Source organism: Trichoplusia ni, chromosome 11 (assembly GCF_003590095.1).
Source record: "Trichoplusia ni isolate ovarian cell line Hi5 chromosome 11, tn1, whole genome shotgun sequence".
Lineage (NCBI taxonomy): Eukaryota > Metazoa > Arthropoda > Insecta > Lepidoptera > Noctuidae > Trichoplusia > Trichoplusia ni.
The window spans coordinates 12,698,383-12,722,147 of record NC_039488.1 but is presented as its reverse complement, the minus strand read 5'-3'; the positions used below and the strand labels follow the sequence as shown (position 1 = coordinate 12,722,147).

General features: G+C 35.5%; 1 protein-coding gene across 2 annotated transcripts in view; it reads left to right on the top strand.

The window, feature by feature from the left end:
- Window positions 1-23,131, top strand: part of LOC113498830 (calmodulin-binding transcription activator 2) — a 200,407-nt gene extending 177,276 nt beyond the window's left edge. For both annotated transcript variants that reach the window (XM_026878972.1, XM_026878971.1), the window contains 18 exons: window positions 1,004-1,075; window positions 8,594-8,738; window positions 10,345-10,391; window positions 10,468-11,496; window positions 11,910-12,153; window positions 12,406-12,629; window positions 12,982-13,251; window positions 13,776-13,966; window positions 14,312-14,452; window positions 14,594-14,688; window positions 17,182-17,249; window positions 17,564-17,703; window positions 17,986-18,137; window positions 18,481-18,617; window positions 19,158-19,252; window positions 19,632-19,706; window positions 22,518-22,622; window positions 23,044-23,131. In XM_026878972.1, coding sequence (XP_026734773.1) covers window positions 1,004-1,075; window positions 8,594-8,738; window positions 10,345-10,391; window positions 10,468-11,496; window positions 11,910-12,153; window positions 12,406-12,629; window positions 12,982-13,251; window positions 13,776-13,966; window positions 14,312-14,452; window positions 14,594-14,688; window positions 17,182-17,249; window positions 17,564-17,703; window positions 17,986-18,137; window positions 18,481-18,617; window positions 19,158-19,252; window positions 19,632-19,706; window positions 22,518-22,622; window positions 23,044-23,122 — 3,309 coding nt within the window. In that variant the 3' untranslated portion in view covers window positions 23,123-23,131. The remainder of the gene's footprint in view (window positions 1-1,003; window positions 1,076-8,593; window positions 8,739-10,344; window positions 10,392-10,467; window positions 11,497-11,909; window positions 12,154-12,405; window positions 12,630-12,981; window positions 13,252-13,775; window positions 13,967-14,311; window positions 14,453-14,593; window positions 14,689-17,181; window positions 17,250-17,563; window positions 17,704-17,985; window positions 18,138-18,480; window positions 18,618-19,157; window positions 19,253-19,631; window positions 19,707-22,517; window positions 22,623-23,043) is intronic.
- The last annotated feature ends 634 nt before the right edge of the window (window positions 23,132-23,765 follow it).

Below are 23,765 nucleotides of genomic sequence, written 5' to 3'. Positions count from 1 at the left end.
TTTGTTTGTTTGAACGCGCTAATCTTAGGAACCACTGGTTCAAATTGAAAAAAATATTTTTGTGTTGAGTAGACCATTTATCGAGGCAGGCTTTAGGTTATAAATGCTGCGATTAATAGAAGCTAAGATACAATGGAAAATGTGGCAAAAACGGGGAAAAATATTCAGCTTCGAGGGCTTCCGTTCAAAAATTCCTAACTTACCTCTTCTAACCACGCGGACGACGTCGCGAGCAAAAGCTAGTCATTCATATACGTTTGGAACGTTATCCAAAAAAGAGTTTAGTTTATTTGTATTTTTTTTTCTTTATCGTATTTTGTAAATCTGTTTTCACTCTTATGTTTCCGTCCCGAGTATACAAACGTCTTTGTAAGATGAAAACCTTCTAAATATGTCGTGAATTTGACAGCCTCCTAATGCTAGTAATGGGGTGCTAAAACGCAAAAACACATTTTCTTTAAGTATTATAGATATTATGATGATTATCTTCACGATCTGTTTTAACCGACTTCAAAATAGAAGCGTATTATCAATTTGATTGTATTTTTAAGCTTACCTTTGTCTTTTAACAGAAATATACAATCCATTTTTCTGTTTGATGTATTTATGCCTCGAAGTAGGATTCAATGTTTTATTAAGAGTGAAAAATTGGCCAGAAAAAGCGGTCGCGTGGGTGCCATACTTGCAAGACCTAGGGTTCCATATAAATAGGCAAATTTACAACAAAAAATGGCGCCCTTCAATTAATGACCAAACTCATCGCTGCCCTCTTCTATATTTACTTTCAACTATTTTAATAGCGTTAACAGAGTTTTAGAATACGTACATCAATATTTTAACATCCTAGCTATCACGATTAATGAAATACCGTTTGACAGATGGACGGACAGACAGCGTGTTATGACTAACATTGCGGCCAGCTCTTGTGTTTATGTTTAAAATTGTAAGGTGACTTATCTAGAATATTTTTCAGTAATTAATATAATGTTATTTTTCTTTTCAGTGCATATACGGCTGTTACGTGCACTCGGCGATCCTGCCTACTTTCCATCGGCGGTGTTACTGGTTGTTACAGGTAAGGATAATAAGTGTGTACAATTATCACTATTTAAATATTAAGTATGACAGTATTACTATTACGAAAGTAAGACAACAGTACTAAGCGTGCATTATACAGCTTAATGTCTTGTTAAGGGTGTAGTTGATACGCTAATTACCTTAGGCGTACGAAAGACCCTGAAGTTGCTGTAAAATATGAAAAAATAAATGAACTATCTATACAATAATGAATAATAAGGAAACCTTTTTATGGTCGTAATCGCCATATTATTATGTATTTTTAGGATGCTATACATATTTTTACTGCGTGGGCGTGAGACAAAATATAACGAAAATTACGACATAATTTAGCCGCCTACTCTACCTATAGAGACGACCGTCCTTTGATTGAGGAAATTCATTAGTTTTAAATTACTTATTTACTAAAATCTTAAATTTTTTACATCAAATATAAGTGAAAATTAATGGTAGAAGATATCAAATACGTAGAGCCATACTTTCTAAGTTAGTGATTGAAAAGAAAACTTTAGGTGATTCCTGAAATATTTTTCTAACGTTGACAGCGATGCTATCTTCAAATCGAATTCGTTGATTTGAGCCATTGCGAAGAATGATGGTCTTCATTAGTAAAAGAAAATGATGAATCGTAGGTTCTTAAGGCATTTATTTTTGCTGCTAGCTATAGTTTCAAAAAAAAGATAAGTTATTTTCTGAGGTGGTATTAATATGAGAGATGGTTTGAGTGATTATTTTTATACATCACTTTTGTGTGCTTTCTTCCATTTCACCTTATTTATTACATCCTACATACCTACCTAAACACCTACGTACATCATCAGGCGGTCCTGAAGATACCTCACGAATTAAAAAGATTGACGGGCGCCCCAATAAAAACATACGAAGATTTACAACCGAACCTGTCAGAGAAATCAATAAGACAGATGCATGAACGCGAAGTCTGGCCATTTCTTGGCCTTCACCACCTCATCCGGCTAGATTTATACCCGGTAATCTCTCCAAGCTGAAAGCATTTTTCACAGTGAAATGCATCTACCTCCGTCTAAAATATGATATTTTGAAATACGCTTCTTTGATACCAAAGTATTGATGAAACCGCGAATTGGAAGTTTTCAATATTTGTGAAATATTTTCCGGTTGCGATATTAATGGTTCTTTAGATTACAGACGAGAAATCTAGTATTGAGGGAATTTTAAATTCTAAGAAGAAATTACGTCAACGTACCTACTATCTAATAGAAAGAAATGCTAGGAGGCTAAATCTAGGTCCTTAGATGAGTAAGATGACCTAGATGAGTTTGGATACCTAGAATTAGGTGCTTTACTTAGATAAAGTCTAGTATCAAAAATTGAGCTACTAACTAACTGAACCATAATGTGAACCTTTTTTTTTATGTAGCCTGCTTTAGATCCCACTGCTGGGCAAAGGCCTCCCCCTTACTCTTCCACACTTCTCTATTTTGTGCAAGTTCCGGCCACCTTATTAGAAAAATATTTTAAAGCTCATATTACCTAATATAATGATACATTATTCCTCAAAAAAGGTGAAGGTCAACAAAGAAATTCAAATTTTAATGTAATCTTACCATCGTAACACAAGAAAAGTCGATAGGATTCCGAAGGACTTGTCTCAGCAGACATCATACATGAGTCAGCCGTCTATGCCCAAACTTCAGGGTTCAGCGACCTGACGTTACTCTCCCACAAATCCATACTCTTATATTATAACGAGAGAGTTTGTCTGTACCTCTGTTTGTATAGCGTTTGTGGTGAAACTGTCGAAACCGCTTGATAAGAAGTAATGAGTAAATACAAAAGAGGTTTTTGGTAGTTAGATAGAATATTCTTAAATATAGGATAGGATTCAATAAATAGTTAAATGGGTTTAAGAATTTTTTTAGACTTGAAGTCATTATTTTAGTTGTTTTTTTACTGCCATGACGGAAAGTATTGACCATTAAGAGAAAACCTTCGGTCGTATGGGGATCTTGTACAGTCTACTCAAATCTAAAGAGGAAGATTTCACTAAGGTATTCTTACTAATTTCCTTTGATAATTAACGGACCGATAATAAATGAACTTGAATATTTAATATTACAAACGCACACAGAATCAATATCATCATCGGCCTAGCCTTTTCCCAACTATGTTGGGGTCGGCTACCAGTCCAACCGGTTTCAGCTAAGTACCAGTGTTTTACAAGGAGCGACTGCCTATCTGACCTCCTCAACCCAGTTACCTGGGCAACACGATACCCCTTGGTTAGACTGGCTGTCTGACTTTTTCAAGCATCTGACTAACTGTAACGACTGTCAAAGATGTAGGAATAACAGCCGGGACCCACAATTTAACGAGCCTTCCGAAACACGGAGGAACTCGTTATGACAAAGATGGTCACCCATCTACGGACCAACCGCGTCAAGCATAGCTTAACCTGTGATCGAATCACTTATGCGGTTATAGCTTAGCCACGAGCTCCTCCACACAGAATCAATAACAACACAATAATATACTTAGAACAACTATTAACAGAAATTTCACTATAACATGCTCATAACATTAAAATTTCCAAAGCTTGGGTCACACAAGTTTGAGTTAAGTTTTGAAGTTTGTGTTATACAATGCAATTCAAACGTACCTACTAACATACAGCTGTAAATAACACAACTTGGTACAACATTTATCGTCTATTGTTCTCTGTAATGCTCTATACTTGAGTTCCCAATGGATATATTTGTATAATTGAATATAATTTGTCAGACGTTATACTGTGGTATTGAGTGAAAAGTTTATTTAATTCGTTTATTCTATTTTGTCGGATGTTATGTTGTGGAAGTTTTGGGAGGTTACATTTACACACCAGAGCACAAATTTTAAGTTTAGGAGTAAAAAAAAATATGGACGATTGTCGAATCCAAATAGGCAAATATATTAGACGATATTCTTGTATATTGATTTGTGAAGCACCAATCACATATTTTAGAGACATGCTGACGATATTTTTGGTTCATATCCGTCAGGTAGTTAAATAATATTAAATATTTGTACATTTTTTGCTCTCAAAAATATTACTGTGAAATTTGCGTGCGAAGTCACCTTTTTTGTATTATTTGTCCTAGTCGTTGCACCACAAGCTCTCCTAAACTTTCAAACAGTTTATCTTTGTCGATTTTAATTAGTTTCAAGAAGGCAAAAAAGAACATATTTTTATTACCCATCCAACGGACTCAACAGAATGTTCTATCAGCCAGTTGTCATCTTTCTAAACTGTTACCAAATACCTACTACTTTTATCAGTTAGATAACTACTTAGAAGTATTATCGTATTTAATACGAACCTTACCGAATTAGCCTCCGTGGTCGGCACCAAATGAAAATTTAATATTTGATCATCTTAATTCCATTACAGGATTCTATGGTGAATACTCAATGAGAGAAACCTTTTGTCTGCTGTAATAGTTTCAACATTGAAAATTATACTAATTAAACAAATCTGTTTTGTATTAAAGTATTAATTTAAACATAGTATAATGTTTATTTTTACGTAGGTATTTTGAGACATATCAGTAATTGATATAAATAACTGTAGAATTAAATGTTTTAAGTTGACATTGTAATCTTTGATTTTTTTCGTTTTTAATAATATCTGATAGTTCTTGTTAAAAAAATTAACGTCTTTAAGGCTATTTTCTTTAATGGTTTTGTTTAATGAACGTGCGTTGGTAATACGAAATACAATTAGTATTAAAATCTAAATAAAAGCTGATTCGAATAGCAAGATAGAGGACGTCTAGACAAAAGAAGGGAATCACTAGACCGATAAATAGAAATGAGGATGTCTTCATTAACATTCAAGTCCAAATATCAGGGATCACAAACATTTTTCTACGTACAGATCGATCAAATCACAAAAACGTTAAATGATCCGCTTTTGTTCTCAACCAAAGGTTGGTGACACGTCCTAATGAACAGATAATTAAGAAAAAACACTGTTGTTCCCTAGCAATAAGGTTCATTTTAGCCAAAAACAGTTTGCGAGTTTGAACTAGAACTGACGATTACAAATTGACATTTTACAAAATGCCATCAAAACCGCATTCGGAAAATGTCGGTGGTAATTGAATTTCTGATTGGCCGTTGCGTTGTTTGTGTGTAACAGGTGTCAATTTTCTATTGACGTGTTAGCTCCAGTTTTCCGTTGGAATTTCACGAGTAAATTGAGCGTGCTTGGATTTCTTTTAAAATCGATTTTATGTTTGTGATCCCTGTTTTGTTTTATGAATCAAATTATTTTATAACGTTTGCGAAATTTGATTTTGGAATTGATCTCTGAACATTATTTCGTTTTATAGAATGTCTTTAATAAGGTAAAACGCATTTTTTATGCAGTTCTCTATCACTGTTGGTCCAATGGTAAGTGACCCTGACTACTGTACCAGAGGTTGTGGGTTTGATTTCCACCCAGGAAAAATGTTTGTTGTTTGAGACAAGATGGCGTTATGTGAAAGATGTCCAATAAAATATATTTTATTTTACGTGAAAGATGTTAAGATACATAAAATATTAAGCGTATCTATATAAATAATAAAACTAATACCATTAATAATAAGCTTGACAATACTATATCAACAGTCTCACAGCCGATCAATTAGACAAAGTTAATATTTAACAACGCAATTACGACGTAAGGTAATTGTCTCCTCAAATACTCAAGAGCCCTTACAGTAACAGGGGTATTAAGTAAAGTATAAAATAGCCTATTATATACGTAAGAGGATTCTTTACCCGTCTCTACTATTAACATCAGTTCTAATTGTTGCTTTTCAATTGAAATTTGGAATTACAATTAATTGAATTTGTTTAATTGATTTTTTTCATTTCAAATGGTTTCGTTTTTGAGTTATTTATTGTGTTTTTATTAATTTGATGCGTTATGGTTATTCCTTTCTCATCTATTTTATTTTATTTTCTTATATTAATAAAACAGCTTTTAACAAAAAATGAACTAGTTAGCAAAACTAAAGCCAATTAAAAGTTTTCATCGATGGTAGAAAAAAAAAATACGATTAAATTGATACGATTTCCATCGATAGTCAAACCAAAAGTACGTGACGACATATTAATTAATAAATTTTGATTTTGAAAAAAACCGAACAAATTTTATCTAGTCCACTGAATTCCACTGCTGGCATACTGTAGAGATAGCAAAAAAAAATGTTAAAGTACTCATCGTATCATGAAACTAAGCAAAAGTTAATTTCCAGACAAAATCAAATTACAATTCAATTGCTTTGAAACACATTAATGTCACGTCCCTTTGTTGAAAACTTCATCCCCTAGAGATAATATCTAAATAGTTTTGTATAAGGGTCTCTTTACTAGGTATAGTACTGTATTGTGAATCTATGTATTGTAGGCAGTACATTATCCATTTATTTCCTGTCGCCAGTCGGACCGTTAGATCGCGCTAAACTCATACTAAAACTAACTTTCGACTTTGGGGCACTATAGAAAAACTAGGGCTGCCAGAGCGTTGTTAAGTTTTAAAGTCGGAGTATGATGTCAAATCAATTAAATTTTGATTTTTGTGGATGTAACAATGTAAATTTCAAAATGGAAACATTCAAAAAAGTTTGGTCGTTGTTCTTTTTGTAAAAAAATCAGAGTGTTAAAACACTGGAAGTGTGATACAGTTATAGTACATTAGCAGTAGTGTAAGCAGATATAAAATCAAAACAATAATTAGCCCACATAATAAAACAAAACCTCTCAACCGGAACCAAACCACAAATAATAGTGGACAATGAACAATCATTTAACTCAACACCAAATTTATTATAACACTCAACATAAAACGATACACTGAAGCACTGTACAACATATCCACTTTTAACGGCGTGTTAATGAAAAACCACAACAATAATAAAGCACACGTGTAGAGGCAGCCCTACGGCGGCGGCCATTACATAAATAATGACGCCATGTTTATTGCCGCCATTTTGAAGACAAATGGTTAGTTATTACAGCGCACTCGGTTTTACATTCGCTAGTCGGGTTGGCAAAATTAAAATATTGTGTATTACTTATTTTTATACCAAATTTAACTGCGCTAGAGTCGATTTACTGGCAGTTTCGGATGTTGCTCTTTGTTTATGCCTTACTGAGTGCAGTATGTTGTATTTTGTTTTGGTCTCGTTAGGAAGGCCTTGTAACGTGTTTTATATGGCGCTGTAAATTCTCACATATCACTTAACGTTTAAAAATGCGTTTGGTTTTATGGGTGTTTGTAAATTTATTCGTTTGTAACTAACTTGAGTAATAGATGAGGGTTGTTTAATGTTAACCGTTTCTAGTTAAAACTTTTATTTAAAAATAAACTTCGTCCGCGTGGTTAGAGGATATAAGTTATGATTTATACCTGCCCTGTTTTTTTCCACATTTACCACTGTATCTTCGTGATGGTATATAGCCTAAAACCTTCCTCGATGAATGGTCTATTCAAGACAAAAATATTTTTTCAATTTGAAACAGTAGTTCCTGAGATTAGCGCGTTCAAGCAAACAAACAAACAATCAAACTAACAAACTCTTCAGCTTTATATATTATAGTATAGAGTATAGATTATTTGTACTAAACAAGTGCGTAGCTATTTTTTGTTATTTATATTTACTTGCACCTTACAACATTTAATTTTTTTACTTTGCTTTACTTTATTGACTACTGATAAATTTATTTCACACTTTTATGTCTTCATTAAACGCCTTGCTCTCGTAAATAATAACCACTACAACTATTAGATATACTTACTAAAATCATTTGTCACCAAAAAACAGTTCGAGCTGCGATTGATTAAACAAAGTGTGCCAATGTTAAAATAACTAATTGCGTTGATATTCGAATTTGTTTATGAAAATATCATATAATGTATTACTGTTAAAGCATGATTCATTATTATTAATTAAGATTTCACATAACGTAATTTTTCACATAAAAGCTTTTTACCTTATTCACCTCATTAAAAGTTTATGATAAATATTAAATACTAAGACAAAATCATATATGTACATAGGTTAATACAATAATATCGACAAACAGTAATGGACAATTAAGTTACATTAGACACTAATTTCCTAATCTAATTGGTAATTAATGGGCCGGTTAATCTGTGCACGTATCTAACTAACATTTGATTATAATAATAATTTAATTTGGTTCAATTGGTAAACAAAGGAAATTATTTCAAAATCGAAATTCAACTAATTAGAAATACTTTTAAACAAGACAAAACTTTAAGCATCCAGATTTATTCATCTTTGAACGCTTATTGAGTTTCTGTAGTTGTAAGTGTTCGCACAAGAAATACACAGACAGTAGTATGTTAAAGTTTAATATTAAGAATAAGAATTCAAAAACTATTTCTATAACTGTTCTTTCCTAGATTAATTAGTTTTAAGATAACTATAAGCTGTTTTTACACACGTAATAATGTATTTATTTTATAATGTTGACTTTCCAGAATCCGGATATCGTGCTAGTGCACTACCTCAACGTGCCCTACCCCGATGACAACAAACTGGCGACGGTGGCGCCGAGCTTGGCGCTCTGGGCGGACAAGAAGGAGTGGACGAAGGACGAACTCGTCAGCCAACTGAAGCCCATGTGTGAGTGTTTCATACTTTTATAGTACCTACTCATATGAGATTGGGAGGTGTCAGCAGTATGGACAGTGACTCCTTGGCTAGAGTCACCATAGCGCGTACACTGGTCCGAATTATCGTAGGAGATATGATTATAGAACCTTAGTAGCATTTAGGGGAAGCTTTTACCCAGCTCTTGGAGAAGACAGGCTTGATAAATAACACGTTTGAAGCAGTATCACAGTCGTGGAATAGACTCACAATAAGTAAGGGTCAAGACTGGTTTTCAACATTTCATGAAATTTAAGTATTTAGCAAAGACAAGGAAACAAATAGGTATTTGCTCATAAGATTTTTGTTTGCTAGAAAAATGGTTTGATAAACATGTACTTCACTGTATATAAAACAAACATTTAGAAATAATAACAGTTATAGCTACAAATGATAAATTCAATATTGTATAACAAAACATGAAATGTATTTTTAGACAGCAATAACTTACAATAAAACTAATAGCAATGACGGTTGTCGTGTTACATTAAAAAGGTCAATATGTCGCTACAAAATAACAAAATATTATACAGTCGAATTAGTTGGACACAAACAATATCATCATAATTTATTACAGAACAGATAAACATCATAATACTTCGACAATATTACCATAGCCGTGACGCATTTCATAAATTTCATCGAAGAAAAACATAGCTCATTTAGCGCGGCAAATGGACACCTTATGAATAAAATTATAAGATTCGTAAATGAGAAAGATGCCAGAATGTTCATCTTGACTGTGGATCAACATAAATTTGAATAACTCCGAAGATAAGAACGTAATCAAAGGTTTTTTACCGCGCCAATGTTACTAAGTAGGAGTTGTAGTCAAGGGGTCGTGTGATATGAAAAATGGTGGCCTTGTTACAAGTTCACAGATTTGTGAATTATTATATTTTCGAAAATCGACATTTCGTAACATGTATCTTGAAAATGCTATTGGTGGTTTATAAGTCCAGGAAACATCTATAGACGTATGCTTAAAGCTTTTTGGAAATCTATTTAGTATAATCCGAAGGTTAGTTGAACATTGTGTAATTTCACCATAAAAAGTAAAATAAAAATGAAGCAGGTAGTATCAACAAACACCTTCAAAACTATAAGCACTACACTAGCTCCAAAATAAAATCATCACTCAATCAGCAACAACATTCGGCTTCCAATTAACGACCGAAAAAATCACAAAAATTGTAATCCTAACGGAATCGAACAATTTAAAACACTGGAACCAAATTGAAACGCTGAAAGTTTCTGTTCCGTTATTGAATATTTATGAAAATGGTGGCAAATATCAATTATGCAGCGCGGTTATTAATCCTATCTGATCGGAATAACGATGCTGTTGTTAATTTAGGGGCACCCCGCTATTGATTTCGGATTGAAATTAAACAGACGTTATTATGGAATTATTTCGATTTCATTTTGAATTATATTTTAAAAGATTTACTGTAGCTGGAGGTTATTCTGCTAGTGTCTACACTTTCATTTTCAATTTCTGGATCAAAATGGTTAAATATAAATGAGGTTGAGTTTTGAATAAGGAAAAATTATTAATTATAAATTCTTCTATTTTCAGTCTTCAGCGAAGATGATCCAGACATCAACAGCGACCTGGAAATTTCAGTACGTATACACCACTTAAATTTAAATAGAACTGAAATTATAAGTTATGGGAATTATTACTATTAGTAAAAATCAGGGCAAAATGTTTCAGACGGCGGAAACGGTGGAAGCCATCGTGGGGCAGCTTATGGAGAAGCAAAGAGCCGCCCGGGCCGCAGCCCTCGCCAGGCAATTGGAGTGCGGCTGCCCAGATTCCACTTGCAATGATTCCAGAAACTGTGTTCACCCATTACGTAGAATCCAAGCCGCAAAACCACCACCTTCCGATCACCAAGTATCTTCTACCACTGGTCCCTCTCCACGACCGATGTCCCACCCTCCAAGGCAGTACACCAGAGATCATAGACCCACCCAACAATCAGCATCCCCATTACTCCTATCATTAGGCCAAATCCAAGGTGGTGGTGGGCTTCTTATATTAAACGGAACGAGTAACGGCAATCAACAGAACTCATCCTTAGTATCTCCCCTGTCAGTGACGTCATTTGTTTGTGAAGAACCTAGAGATAGATATAGGCAGCAGTACAAACCTACTTTTGTGTTAAAGAGAGAAATACCTGATAGTCAGCCGTCTTCGTGTATTCGAACTACAGAGACGACATTTAAAATAGAAGCTCCAGATGAAAAGATAGATATTGATTTTGATAGAAAGATTAAAGTGGAGCCGAGAAGTAGGAATCAAGTGATCGCCAGTGCGCCAGCGACTCCGTCAAGATACCCAGATTTAGTTGAGAGATTAGAAAGTAAAGTGTTGACGGAAAACTGTGATGATACATTAGTGCTGCTCGGTACGGACGGCAATTTAGGTTCTAGTGGATTCTTCGATGAAACTCTTGAATTATCCCATGAAGATATTCAGAAGACTTTGTCGGCTAATATGCCAACTTGTGAATTAGACAGGAACGCTGTCAGGCATACTGATACTGCCAATGTGATGGTCTCTGGAATAGACACAATGGACTTTATAGACAGTTGTGAAGTTGTAGCGTCACCTACTCATGGAGTTGATGATAATGTTTTTGTGAATCTGGACGCATTTGATATGCTAGGAGATTTCCCTGAACTGGAAGTGCTGGATCCCAGTTCTATGTCAACGAATCCTGTGGTGAGTCTAAAACCGGAAACATTGTAAAGAGTTGATTCACATAGAAACAATCATAAAATGTGTGAACTTATGATTTTCTTATTCTGCGTTCACAGGAGTCTTAATTGTATTTACTTGAATTTCTTATGGCACAAGTGATGTACATATATTGATTATTTATGAATATGCCATTGATTTTGAAAAAAAATATTTTATTTATTTTTCCATCAAATAAGAAACTACGGGCCTAATAAATTCCTTTCCAGCCTCTTAGTTTTACAACAAAAAATATCAAGTAATTAAGCTATAAGACTCCCCTAAAACTTCGCTATCATCATTTTTTGTCTGTCCGCCATAATTTTAGAAACAAAAGTATTTAGCAAGGACAGACAGATAGAATCATCGCTCAACAGTCCTTTTTTCTCAACTTTCAGACTTTATGTGACAAGTCACCACCAGCGCAGGAGACAAGTGAGAAGATGCAGACTGAAAATAGTACAGAAGGGGCACTAAGTATTACTGACTACTCCCCGGAGTGGGCGTACCCTGAGGGTGGGGCGAAGGTGCTGGTGGCCGGACCCTGGACTGATACCAATGATCAGTACACCGTGCTGTTCGATAACTTCCCAGTACCCTCGATACTGGTGCAGACTGGGCTGTTGAGGTGTTACTGTCCTGGTGAGTTATATGTATTTTTATTATTATGGAAATACAGAAACATCCTTCTTCTAAAAAGGTTGATAACCTCTCTTTTTGAAATTGGTTGAAAAAGTTGAAAATAATCACCAAGTCTTATAAAAGGGATACAGTATTTGCATGACTCTTGAGAAAACATCTGCACAAAGACAAAAATACCTAGAGATAAAATCTAAATTTTGTCACTATAATACCTGTTGTAAATCATCTTACTGTCTTTGTCTATTATTCCAGCTCACGAAGCAGGTCTAGCAGCGCTGCAGGTGGCTCGCGGTGGCCGCGTCGTCTCAGACACAGTGGTGTTTGAGTATAAAGCAGGTCCAGCGCCCGCTCCATCATCACCTGCCTCGGCCCCGCTGCCATCGTTAGACATCAGAAGGTTCTCTCTACTGCAGCGCTTGCAGCGGCTGCAAGGTCGCCTGCAAATGAAGATCGAACCGATTGATGATAAGAGTCAGGTAGTAAAAGTAGGTGTAGCTTTCATTTTATTATTACACGTAGTTGCTTACAACACTGTACATACAAACAATAACTAATAGAAACATAAACATTGAAAGCCATCTAATTTACTTTTAAGGACTTCACATAACCAATTAAAAGTTTACAAAAAGCAATAGAATCGTGCTTACTTAAATATTTTTATTCATAGTCTCGTCTTTCCTTTTTCTAATTACTTATAATTCATTTTTTTACACAATATCAATACTTTTTTTATTATCAATTTAAAATTTATTATTGGAATAAAAAAAAAACACTTAATAACTCTTCAGTGTCAAGTATTATTATACAAAAAAATCAAAATCATTTCAGATTGAAGATGTCCAACTATACTCGAACCCAAAATTTGAAGAGCGTCTTGTTGACTTCTGCCACACGCTGAGCGCTCGGTCTACGGGTAATGCTGAGGGGTTTACTACGGAACCCAATGAGGATGGGTCTACGATCTTACACTTGGCAGCTGCTCTGGGTTATACGAAGTTGACCACAGTGTTGCTGAGGTGGCGGCAAGATGACACCAGCCTGGCGTTGGAGAAGGAGGTCAATTTGGGTGCGAGGGACAGTGATAATTGCACGCCGTTGGTAAGTTTTTCTTTAATAATATCAGTCTCGTTAATTCATAATGAAAAAGAAGATCCATTTAATCAGTTTTTGCCAAGTCAAATTCTGGGCATGACATTCAGGACAATTAGAATTTAATTTGGAGTAATGAGATCTAGCACATTTGTCACACAGTTGTACGTTTAACGATTGATTAGTCTATTTTCAAGGTACGTTTACATATCCTAAATGTCACCGTTACTTTGCTATCTAAAACATTACATAGGATTCTACTAGTCTTCTTCTTCCTTCTTTTTGTAAGCTAAATTGCTTAAGGTAAACTGACAAGGTTATAAACAACCCCTAAAAATATGTCAGGTGTGCTGGTATTTTCACGATCTACTTACATAGTTCAGCAAGTTATAATGACTTAGTAATACACAAATTAATGCGAAAAAACATCGATGCGTGGTCGGCTTTCATTCTATGATTTTTGATTTGAGAGTCCTATGGTTTTACCGGCTTACGGTAAAACATAGTGTTGCATTCGAAAATGACTTTTCCAGATGGTAGCGAGTGCGGCGGGCCACGTGGAGACGGCGGTGGTGCTGGCGCGCTGGAGCGCGGGCACGCGGCGCGAGGCGGGCGCGCGCCCCGCCGCCGCCGCCGCGCGCCGCGCCGGCCATCTGCGCCTCGCCGCGCTGCTCGACAGGATACACCCGCCGCAGAAGGACGGGGTCTTCCTGAGGCCACACTGGTAAACACTTAACAATAGTTTGAATGTCAAATGAAATAGGGAAAACGAAAAGGGAAAAGGCAGTAGGGGAGATATCGACAAAGTAAAGTAGTATCTTTGATCAGCAGTTGGATACAAAATAGGTTACATTTAAATATTAAATATAGCAACAATACCTTCAGTTCTGGATGATTCAAGTCATACTAAATTAATTGTTGCTGTAGGCCCTGTAGAAAAAACTTCAGTGGAGACCTATGCAATAGAAATTCACTCCTCGTATATACTTCAATTTTAAAGTAACATCATTTAACCTAAAAGAAATCGGAAATAATTCTTAGTTACTGATCAATTTGTTTTTCATTTCAGTTTATCCCAAAAGAGCCGAGCGGGCAGTTTGGAGAGCAACCTAGTTAAGAGACCATCAATAGACTCTGGAATCAACATGGCTGATGCATTTAGATCCAGTTCAGCTATCGATACTAAGTCCGAAAGTGGTTCATCAGCTAGGTGAGAATTTTCAACTAAAAATTACCTGAAGTGTGACAGTTCGTCATTTGGATTTATGGCCACGTTTGTGCATCAGACAAATGTCTGCAAACGTTAATGTATATGCTTCGGAGTGATTTGCAACTAACCTAACATTTTCAGATGGGAACGAAGCATGTCGTTGCCATTAGACTCGGATAACTCTGAAGACAGTCTCGGAGACTCTAAGATCGGCAGACGTATGGACCTGGCTCTCTGTAAGTCTTTGAACCACTTCGCCTCATTCATAGTCGATTCGTTTTTCATTTGCTGGTTATTTTATATCGGCACGGCAGCTGATGACATTTGAAGGTCCTAACCACGGTTTTGGGTATCGGTCTATGTTTGTAACATGGTGATGGCTCGTTCTGCGATGTAACTGGTCAAACGTGTGAGTTCTATCCATATTGTGACAGTTATTTATTTTTTAAAGCACTCTAGTATTTTTATAATTTATTTATGTAAAAAGCTTAGGATTTACTTTTTATTTACGCAGATTAAACCAAGTAAGAATTTTAGATTGTTACCAGGTGAATAAATTGACCTGATACTGAAATCAAAATACCGAAATCCTTAGTAAAAGAAGCTGATTTAAACACATAGTTCGTAGCTTCCCTTCCTTCTTTTCAGATAACGAGATAAGCATAACTTTAGGAAGCACGTCCATTTTCAAAACATTTGATTTCGTTCATATAAGTCATTTGAACAACAAGACATCAGTAGGCTCACGTTTGACCGGTAAGGCTCCGTAGCGGCTTAGCGGTATGTTGAGCGCGGTGGTTCCGCAGGCGAGACGGCGCCGCGGCGCGCGGCCAGCCCGCTCATAGACGTGGAGGCCCTGTCCCCGCCCGCCGCCCGCAGCCCGCCGCCCCGCACAGGTCAGTGCAGCGTCAGAAACGGTATAGACTCCGGTGCCAAACAACAAGTCCTCAATATTACTCACTTACCTAAATTATCAATTTTCCAAATTCGAAACGTGATCCGTTATTTTAATTAAATATATTAAATATTGGTATGATAACTTCGGTTATAAATAAAATTCGTAACATTGAATTAAAAACAAAACTTAATAATTTAGTGTACGAATGATTAACCGACGATTTCATAATTACCAAAACGGCAGAACGATCGTTTCCAATTGGCTTTAAATTCTGATTCTTCAAATATTTTCCAAAATATTTTCCGTCTTCTCATTGGCGAATTTTTACTATCCGTAAACGTTCTATACCATTTCAAGTCGCAGCATCGATTCCTCCGCTCGTCCTATCTATCGATGTTGTGTATGTAGTAGTTGCATTGCCTCCCTCTTCTTCTAACAAACGTTATCTGTATATCTTTGTCTCCCTCTTTGTCGCCAGTCTGTAGCCCTTGTTCACTGTATGTCGGTAGACCACTTGTAGTTTCTTCTGTACTTTATGTTCCAATATGAGCGGAGTTACCCTTGAGTGTTTGATGTCTGTAGTATCCTTAACTAAACCTAATTTTATACATACTTTAAGAATCCTAAATTCTTACTGAGATTATTTTTTGTAAAAAGTGTTTTATCACCTGTTACATAAAGTTCGGTTTAGTTACTTGATGTTGTCCTTCGATGTCGCTTTCAGTGGTTCGTATTGGTCTATCCACTATCACTGTATCACAACCAAATCTATTGGCTTCTACTTCCAACTTCAGTACACAGACTACGTTGTTCAGTCAGTACACTTGTTTCAAAAAAACGTGACAATTTTTACACTGCATGGACGCTATAAGCTTGCATGAGTATTTAGATGCTTTTTATGTGTAGACGATTGACTATTGCCATTGTATTTGGTAAGTAAATGGCAATGGCATCGAGCACTGTTTTCTCATCACACTTTATTTAAAATATTTTGTATGTCTTCATTTTCATCACTTACAACATTTACTTTTTAAGACTTTCCTTTATCAATAAAACTCTTTTCTTTTCCTTTATTTTTTTTAACATAACTTACGTCTCCGAAATGAATTTCTAAAAATTAAATACATTAAATAAATATAAGTCATATTTTCTTTAATTTGAGTATTGACGAAGTGTTTTGTTTCCAGTTTATCTTTGACAACTGTTGTGTTTTCTTTAGAGGACATTAAACCAACATTTAGTTCTTTAATTATTTTTATATCGATAGGTTTTTCAGTTTCATTAATATTATCATTTATCTACTTGACACGTGTCTTTGGTGTGAGCTATTATGTGTGTAGATTATGTCAACCTTCTGGCTGTTTAGTACTATTGTACCTCTATCCTTCGAATTACACGTGGTTTATGTGCTAAAGTAACCTTGCCAGTACAAATCATGACAAATTGAAATTTTGTATTAAAATTTGGTATAACGTGCATTTTACCCATCTTTTTCATCTAATATCTCTGAAAAAAAGTCAGTATATTTAAAGCCTGTGAAGAAAAATTGCTAAATTGAAAGTTTCAAACTCCATAGACATAAAAAAACACGGTTGTAATGCAATATGGAGTATTATTTCTTCAAATTAGACACACCTTTAATACTCGAAATGATTGTCATGATTTGTTGAAACTTATCTTCAGACGACATTTTACCAAATTTTTCAAAAACAATAATTCACAATTCTAAGATAATGATAAGTGTTTTTTGAAGATGGTTAGCCTGGCTGCTAATATGTATGTGACCAGTAGTACTTACGTTATGAGGATTCACTTCACAAAATCTTTTCAGGGGAGCAGGATGACCGGGTGTTCACGTTGGCGGAGCAAATCATTGCTGCTATGCCCGACAGGATAAAGGTACGAATTATATTGTTATTTTAAATGAAGATATTTTCTAAATGTACATATACAGGGTGGCAGGGACGTCATACCGATTCCGTGGTCTCTGATGATTTCGAACCCCCCTGCATTGAAATATTTCATCAGTATTTTCATGAAAATTTAATTTTTTTTTCGCGTTTTTTAATTTGATGTGTCATATATTATATTAAAGTATAGTTAATATGTCATGTTTCTTTTGTACAAATTTTAATTATATTAAAAAATAAGGATTTAAGATGTCAATTGGTTTTTGGGAGAGACACGCTTTTATAAAAATATGGTTTGTTCAGAACGAGAGCTCATCCCTGCTGTCGGGCTGCGGGCTGGAGGGCGGCAGCGGCGGCGAGGACGTGCTCATGGTGCCGCTCCTGGACGAGACCACCACTTTCAACAGCGACTTCAGCTTCGAGTTCAGCGACAACACTTACAGGTACTGCCTATCACTCGGATGAAAGGCTTATCACCGCACCTATGAAAAAAAAAATATTTATTACAAATATTTTTCTTTTCGCACCCTCGGGGCAGGGAACTAGTAGTATCAGACGCTTACTGACTAAACCGGGTGACGTTGGCCGCGTTTAATGCACGTGGAAACCCATAGCATCACGTACGCAGTTTACATACCTGCACACCTAAAGAACGTCATCTTGACGACATACGTATGCATAACTTATTGATGTATCGATTTCAATTAACGTGGTTTGTTTCTTAGGTACTGTGGCGCGTCGACCCCGTCGTCCGGCTCGGTGTCCCCGGGCTCGGCGGCGCTGTCCCCGCCGCCGGCGCCGGGCCCGGCCGCGCCGCCCGCCACGCTCACCGAGTTCCTGCACGCCACCACGCACTTCTCTAACCTCACGCTTAACGGTAAGCAACAGGAGGCTATTTCATATAGTCACGTGAACTATCAAGAAGTAAGATTGCTTAAAACTTTGCAAAGTACATTCAGGAACGCCTCTTATATCATGCCCTCTTTATCCGTGTCAGTTTTTTGATAAAGATAGCATTACGTTATTATAACTCTTATAACAGACGCAATCTTAAACACAGGCGTGGATAACGAAGAAATGAAACCAGTTGATAAAAATATGTTAGATTGTTTTCAAAGAAGATTTGGTACAAAGCAATACATTTTTAAGCACTATGTTTATTCAATGTAGGTAAAGTTATTATTTGACACCATTATACTCACACGTGTATTTATCCACAGACCGCGAGCAAAGGGAATTGTACTCTGCCGCCATAACGATTCAGAAGGCGTACCGGCAGTACCGCGGCCGGCAGCTGCAGCGGCGAGCAGCGGCCGCCGCCATCACCATACAGAACTGCTACAGGAGATACAAACAGGTAGATAGATAGTCAGATAGTCTGATAGTCTAGGCGAAAATGTTATATTTGTCGATCAAAAGTGTAAGCTAACTTCATGCCAAATTGATCGAGCTGCGTCAGTAGCCAAACACCTCAAAAAAAGTAACAAGCATCCATACATACAAACCAATATATCAATACACATCAATGTAGATACTAACAGTTGTCATCTACACCATTGGGATGGTTAGAACTATATATTCGTTATTAGGCACAGAATATTACTTACTCCAAGTAGGTACCTATGTATAAAATTTTATTAAAACTACTTTTGAAATCAGTTGTGGCCTCTTGCTGACATGTAAATAAGTTATTGTACTTGACATTTAAATAAAATGTTATACTTTGGTTATATAATTAAAACATGGCCATAGAAAAAAAACATCCTTTGCTACAAATTACAGGATGAAAAGTAAGAATAAGAATTGTAAAAGTATGAAATCATTTTATACCATTTGAGCGCCATGTTTTTCTACATTCATATATTAAACTATTTTTATACCATCGTGTTCTGTACAGTTCGCGTATTTGAAACAAATGCACGCGGCGGCTACAGTGATACAGCGCGGATACCGTGCGATGCGCGCGCGCAGGATGGCTACTACACCTATCAAGTAAGACTTCAATAAACTATTAGTAGATAAAACTGTTATTCTTTTTCGAGTCACCAAGGTAGTTTTCTGAAACAGAACTGAAATTTGTGTAAGTAAATATTAGGGATCAGAAAATCCTGTTTTTATTATATTTTAATGTGAACTCAGATGTGTTAATTTATTGTAAATATTTACTTCAAAGTAATCACAGAACTACTCTAACTTAATATATATTTAGTACTAGGCCACCCAAATATAATTGGGAAAAGGCTAGGACGATGATAAATGAATATCACCCTCATCAGGATGATTATTTGTCAAATATACAATTATTACGTGGCTTCATTTTAAGCCCATTATTGTAATCCAACATTTCAAATTTTAACGTTTGTGAATTTAGGAGGACATACTCACAAAGGCGTCAAAACCAAGCAGCAAGGAAGATCCAACAATTCATGAGGCAGTCTAAGATCAAGTAAGTAATGATAACTTCAAGCAAAACTTGTACTTCCTACTGAAATACTTAATACTGACACAAAAAAGCAAGTTCTAAAATCTGTAAAGAAAGCCAAACACTGTTTTACCTGTTCACCCTTGATTAGGCAAGCTGCATGTATTTGGTAAAATTGACCAGTTTTACATGCCTATCATGTTCTGCTTTGCCTGCATAATTAAACTGTGCTCTATAATGTGTCTGGCCAGCTTTATTTTTTGCGGTATTCTCCAGATTTCGCATCTACCTACCAGTGAGATACAAAAAATAAATGAGTTAGTAACAACTCGTGACTCGAATAAATATTTTTTATACTAATATTATATTCCTACCAAGAAAACTATCCAACTCAAAAACCACAAACCGAGAAATATGACAAAATCTACAAGAACGAAAACGACCTCAATAAAACAAGTTTAGTACAAATATCAAAAACCGTTCATAAATCAAACGCAAGACGCTTCAAGTCACACAATATATACGAAGCAGGAGCATAAATATTATCTACTGGATTCATTCGGTTGTATCCGGTGGGAGCCCTGAATTGTTTACCCGGAACTAATACCGCGCCTCCATTATACAGCAAAGGGATCGAACCTTTGAATGGGGATGTAAAAATATGATTTGTATTCTATTACTTATTCCTGTATTAAATTCAGCGAATCCTTGAAGTTTATTGTTTGTTTTAAATGGATTAAACCGTTTTTTTTTTCTGGAAAATTGTGTTGGTGGATCTGAGTTTATCGATGCTTGATAATGTTTTGATGATTTTAATTTACCCTTTGATCCAAATTAAAGGTTAACAGAAGACTTTTAAAATAATATGTCGTCTTAAATTGCCGATTTTCGTTTAAATTGACTAAATGTTACTATAGAAAAACAAAAATATTTACGTAAGTAGAAAGCGTAGAAGCAACTCTAAAACAGAGTAATTTTACCCTGTGCATTATAATATCCAACTAATGAATCTCTTTGGGCCCACTAACACTATGTTACATAAGTTAAACAGCAACATTAGTATTCCACTTTCCCCTAAATGCCGTCCTCAATTATGTTATTCCCTTGATTGTTAATCTTGTTATCTTATTGTTGTTCTTCAGCTAAACAAGGGGAAAGAACGCATAAAAAGCCCGGATCTCCCCAATTTACGACATTCACTTGTCTCTAATGTCAGTCTATTATTTGAACATAATGTTCCCTTTTTGTGGGTTTCCCCGTGAATCGTAACTTCATTACGGTTGTCTTGTTATTTTAGAGGTCTTTGGGGATTTTCGGCTTCGAGTTAATTTGGTTCTTGTAAACTGGTTCCATTTGGATCAGTTTGCGTCGGATTAGATTGGTGTTTGTGGTTAACGCCAAGTTGTTAAATCTTTGTGTTGTGTCGTATAGTTGCTTGTGTTGACATTTCTTGGGAAGTAATTATCTTGGTAATCAACTTCCCTAGCGGGAACAATAAAGAAAAAGTGTTCGTGTGATAATTTATCAAAGTTTCTGTTATGAAACACAATATACACCTATTGTATTTTAAATATAATTCAAAATCTCGTGTTTGGTTAAAAATACTTGCAAAGCCGATACGTCCCCGTACTCTGCGACAAACTTTTTTTTTAATTTCCTGCTTTTGACATCGTGAATAACAACATCGACGTACATAAATATCATTCAGCCAAAACCAATTCTGTGTAAATCTTTAACTTTTCTATAAAACCGTCCAGAAGTTTTGTGCCCAAAAGTTGTTCGCTCAAACGACCCTTCTTCGCTGTAACATATATTTTGGATATCGGGAATTTGAAAGCTTTCAATTTTAAATGGAACATTTACATTTCCCGTTAGGGCCAGGGTTATATGGAGGCTGTCAATGGCAATCAAATAGTTAATTAAACGGTACTCTAACATGTACCTATTTTTCATTTTTGCAGTAACGTTTCACAAATTAATTCGGCTCATATTCATTTGGGAAGTATTTCAATAGGTTTTCATGGAAACCAATTAATTCGTTTACATTTTAATTTAGCAAACACAAAACGATTTTAATCGAATATTTCCAAGAAAGAGCTCCATTCGTTGGCTTCGGTAAATTAATTTTGCACTCACTTATACCCGATCCTCAAGTAATCTAAGCCAGAATCAGTTCGCTACTTTATGAATGAAACATTTGAGCTTTTCGTGAAACTTCAGTATCTGCGGCGGATAGATAAATCAACTGAACCCAAGTTTCTTGCCTTCGATAAGAGAATCTTTAGAGCATGATTTTCTTAAACTTTTAGACTTGTTGTTAAATTAAATTAAGAGAGGTTTTTGGTTGAGCTTATTTATTCTACCTTTACAAATTTAGGGTCTAAGTTTTTACGTCGAAAAGTTGTTCTAGACTTAAAATTTTATGAAGTTTTGTAAGATTTAGTTCATGACCTTTGTGAAACTTTACCCTCGTTTACTTTGATATTTCTTATGGATGGTTATAATTTGGATTTTAATTTTTGGCTCTGCTATCTTATCTCTCGTCTTCGAAGCAATACTTTTATATACTTTCTGAATAACTCAGTTTTTATTAAATGCTCCTAATATTTTCACGCTGCAGTACATGGGAGGAATTTACGACAAACGTAAGTTATGGTAGCAAAATTTTGATATTAGTTTTAAATCGAAATAGTTACGTAGTTCTAAGAGAACTTAGTTCATAGTATTAAAATGCAATTTGTCAGCAAACAGCAACAAAATGATGCCCGACATTGGATGGTAGTGCTAAGAATATGGTGGCTACATTAGAGTTCACAATTGCCTGTTTTGCGGCAGGTTGCAGAACGCACGAGCCGAAAGCGGGAGGGGGGCCCGGCGATCGCCGGATGCCCGCCTAAACTCATTGCAGCGCATCACCAATACACCACCCACGCCCAATAGGTAAGCTACCTCACAAATTCCCATTGAAATGGGACCAACCTTAATCTGTTTTAATTCCGTATTCTATGTCAAAATTAATCTACCTTTTTTTCACTCTTCAAAATGCAGTACTAATTGTATTTTTATCCCATTTATCTATTATAGTACTCGTCATATCTATTACCTCTATTTTTATATCGTCTTTTACACAATTTTTTCGTCAAACCCGCATCCGCATTCACTCAATTTTACTTATTTCCCGGGTTATGTTAATTCATCGAGTGTGTCTATTTAATTTATCTCATCAAAGTTTACCCACGCCTATTTATCGGGGTAGCCCGACTAATCTGTGGTAGAGTAAACTGTTACATCATTTAATAATGAATCATTCTCACGATAGTTACTATCAAAAAAAAAGTTTCTAATGCCTTTAATTTTCTAGGATCGTTGATTACCTTGCTCCTGAATCACCAATGAACGTGGACGACGACCTACTTCTTGAGCTTCTGTTTAAAATCTGACAACGGCAGTAACTAAACGGACATTATCCATTTCCAAAACTTTATTCATTTGAATCTTATCCTCACATAGAGGTTCGACTTTCCTTTTAATTTCAATCTTAGATTTTTTTTCAATTTGAAAGTTGTGATTTTTTTACATCGAGTAATTTTAGTCGCGTAAACACAAACTGCCTTTCACATTATCATACTTACTGTCTGATATAAATAAGCTAATTTCACGAAACAGGTTTCTTATCGGAGTTGTGAACTGACTCAGGCCTTGTCTATTTCAAATGTTTCTTCTTTTCGTAATCATGTTTTTAGATGAATGCGGAAAATGTACCTTAGTATTTTTGTTAGATTACTTTTCTGAATAAAATCATCACGGTTACAATTTATTGATACAATCAATGGATTACTATGATCCAGTAAGTATCGGTGGTTCCGTATCTACCATGTGTATCTTTGCAGTTAGTTCTGCGATTAAACCTATACGGATGATTGCAACGCGTGTGACTAGGATGTAATTATGTTTCCTTAGAAATGACTTGTTCAGAGTTTAGATTTCGATTTATTCTTTATTTTAAACTCTTCAGGTCATAGACAGGGTTATATTTAGTATAAATTTTATCGTATTTGTATTATATTTTCATAACGTATTTTT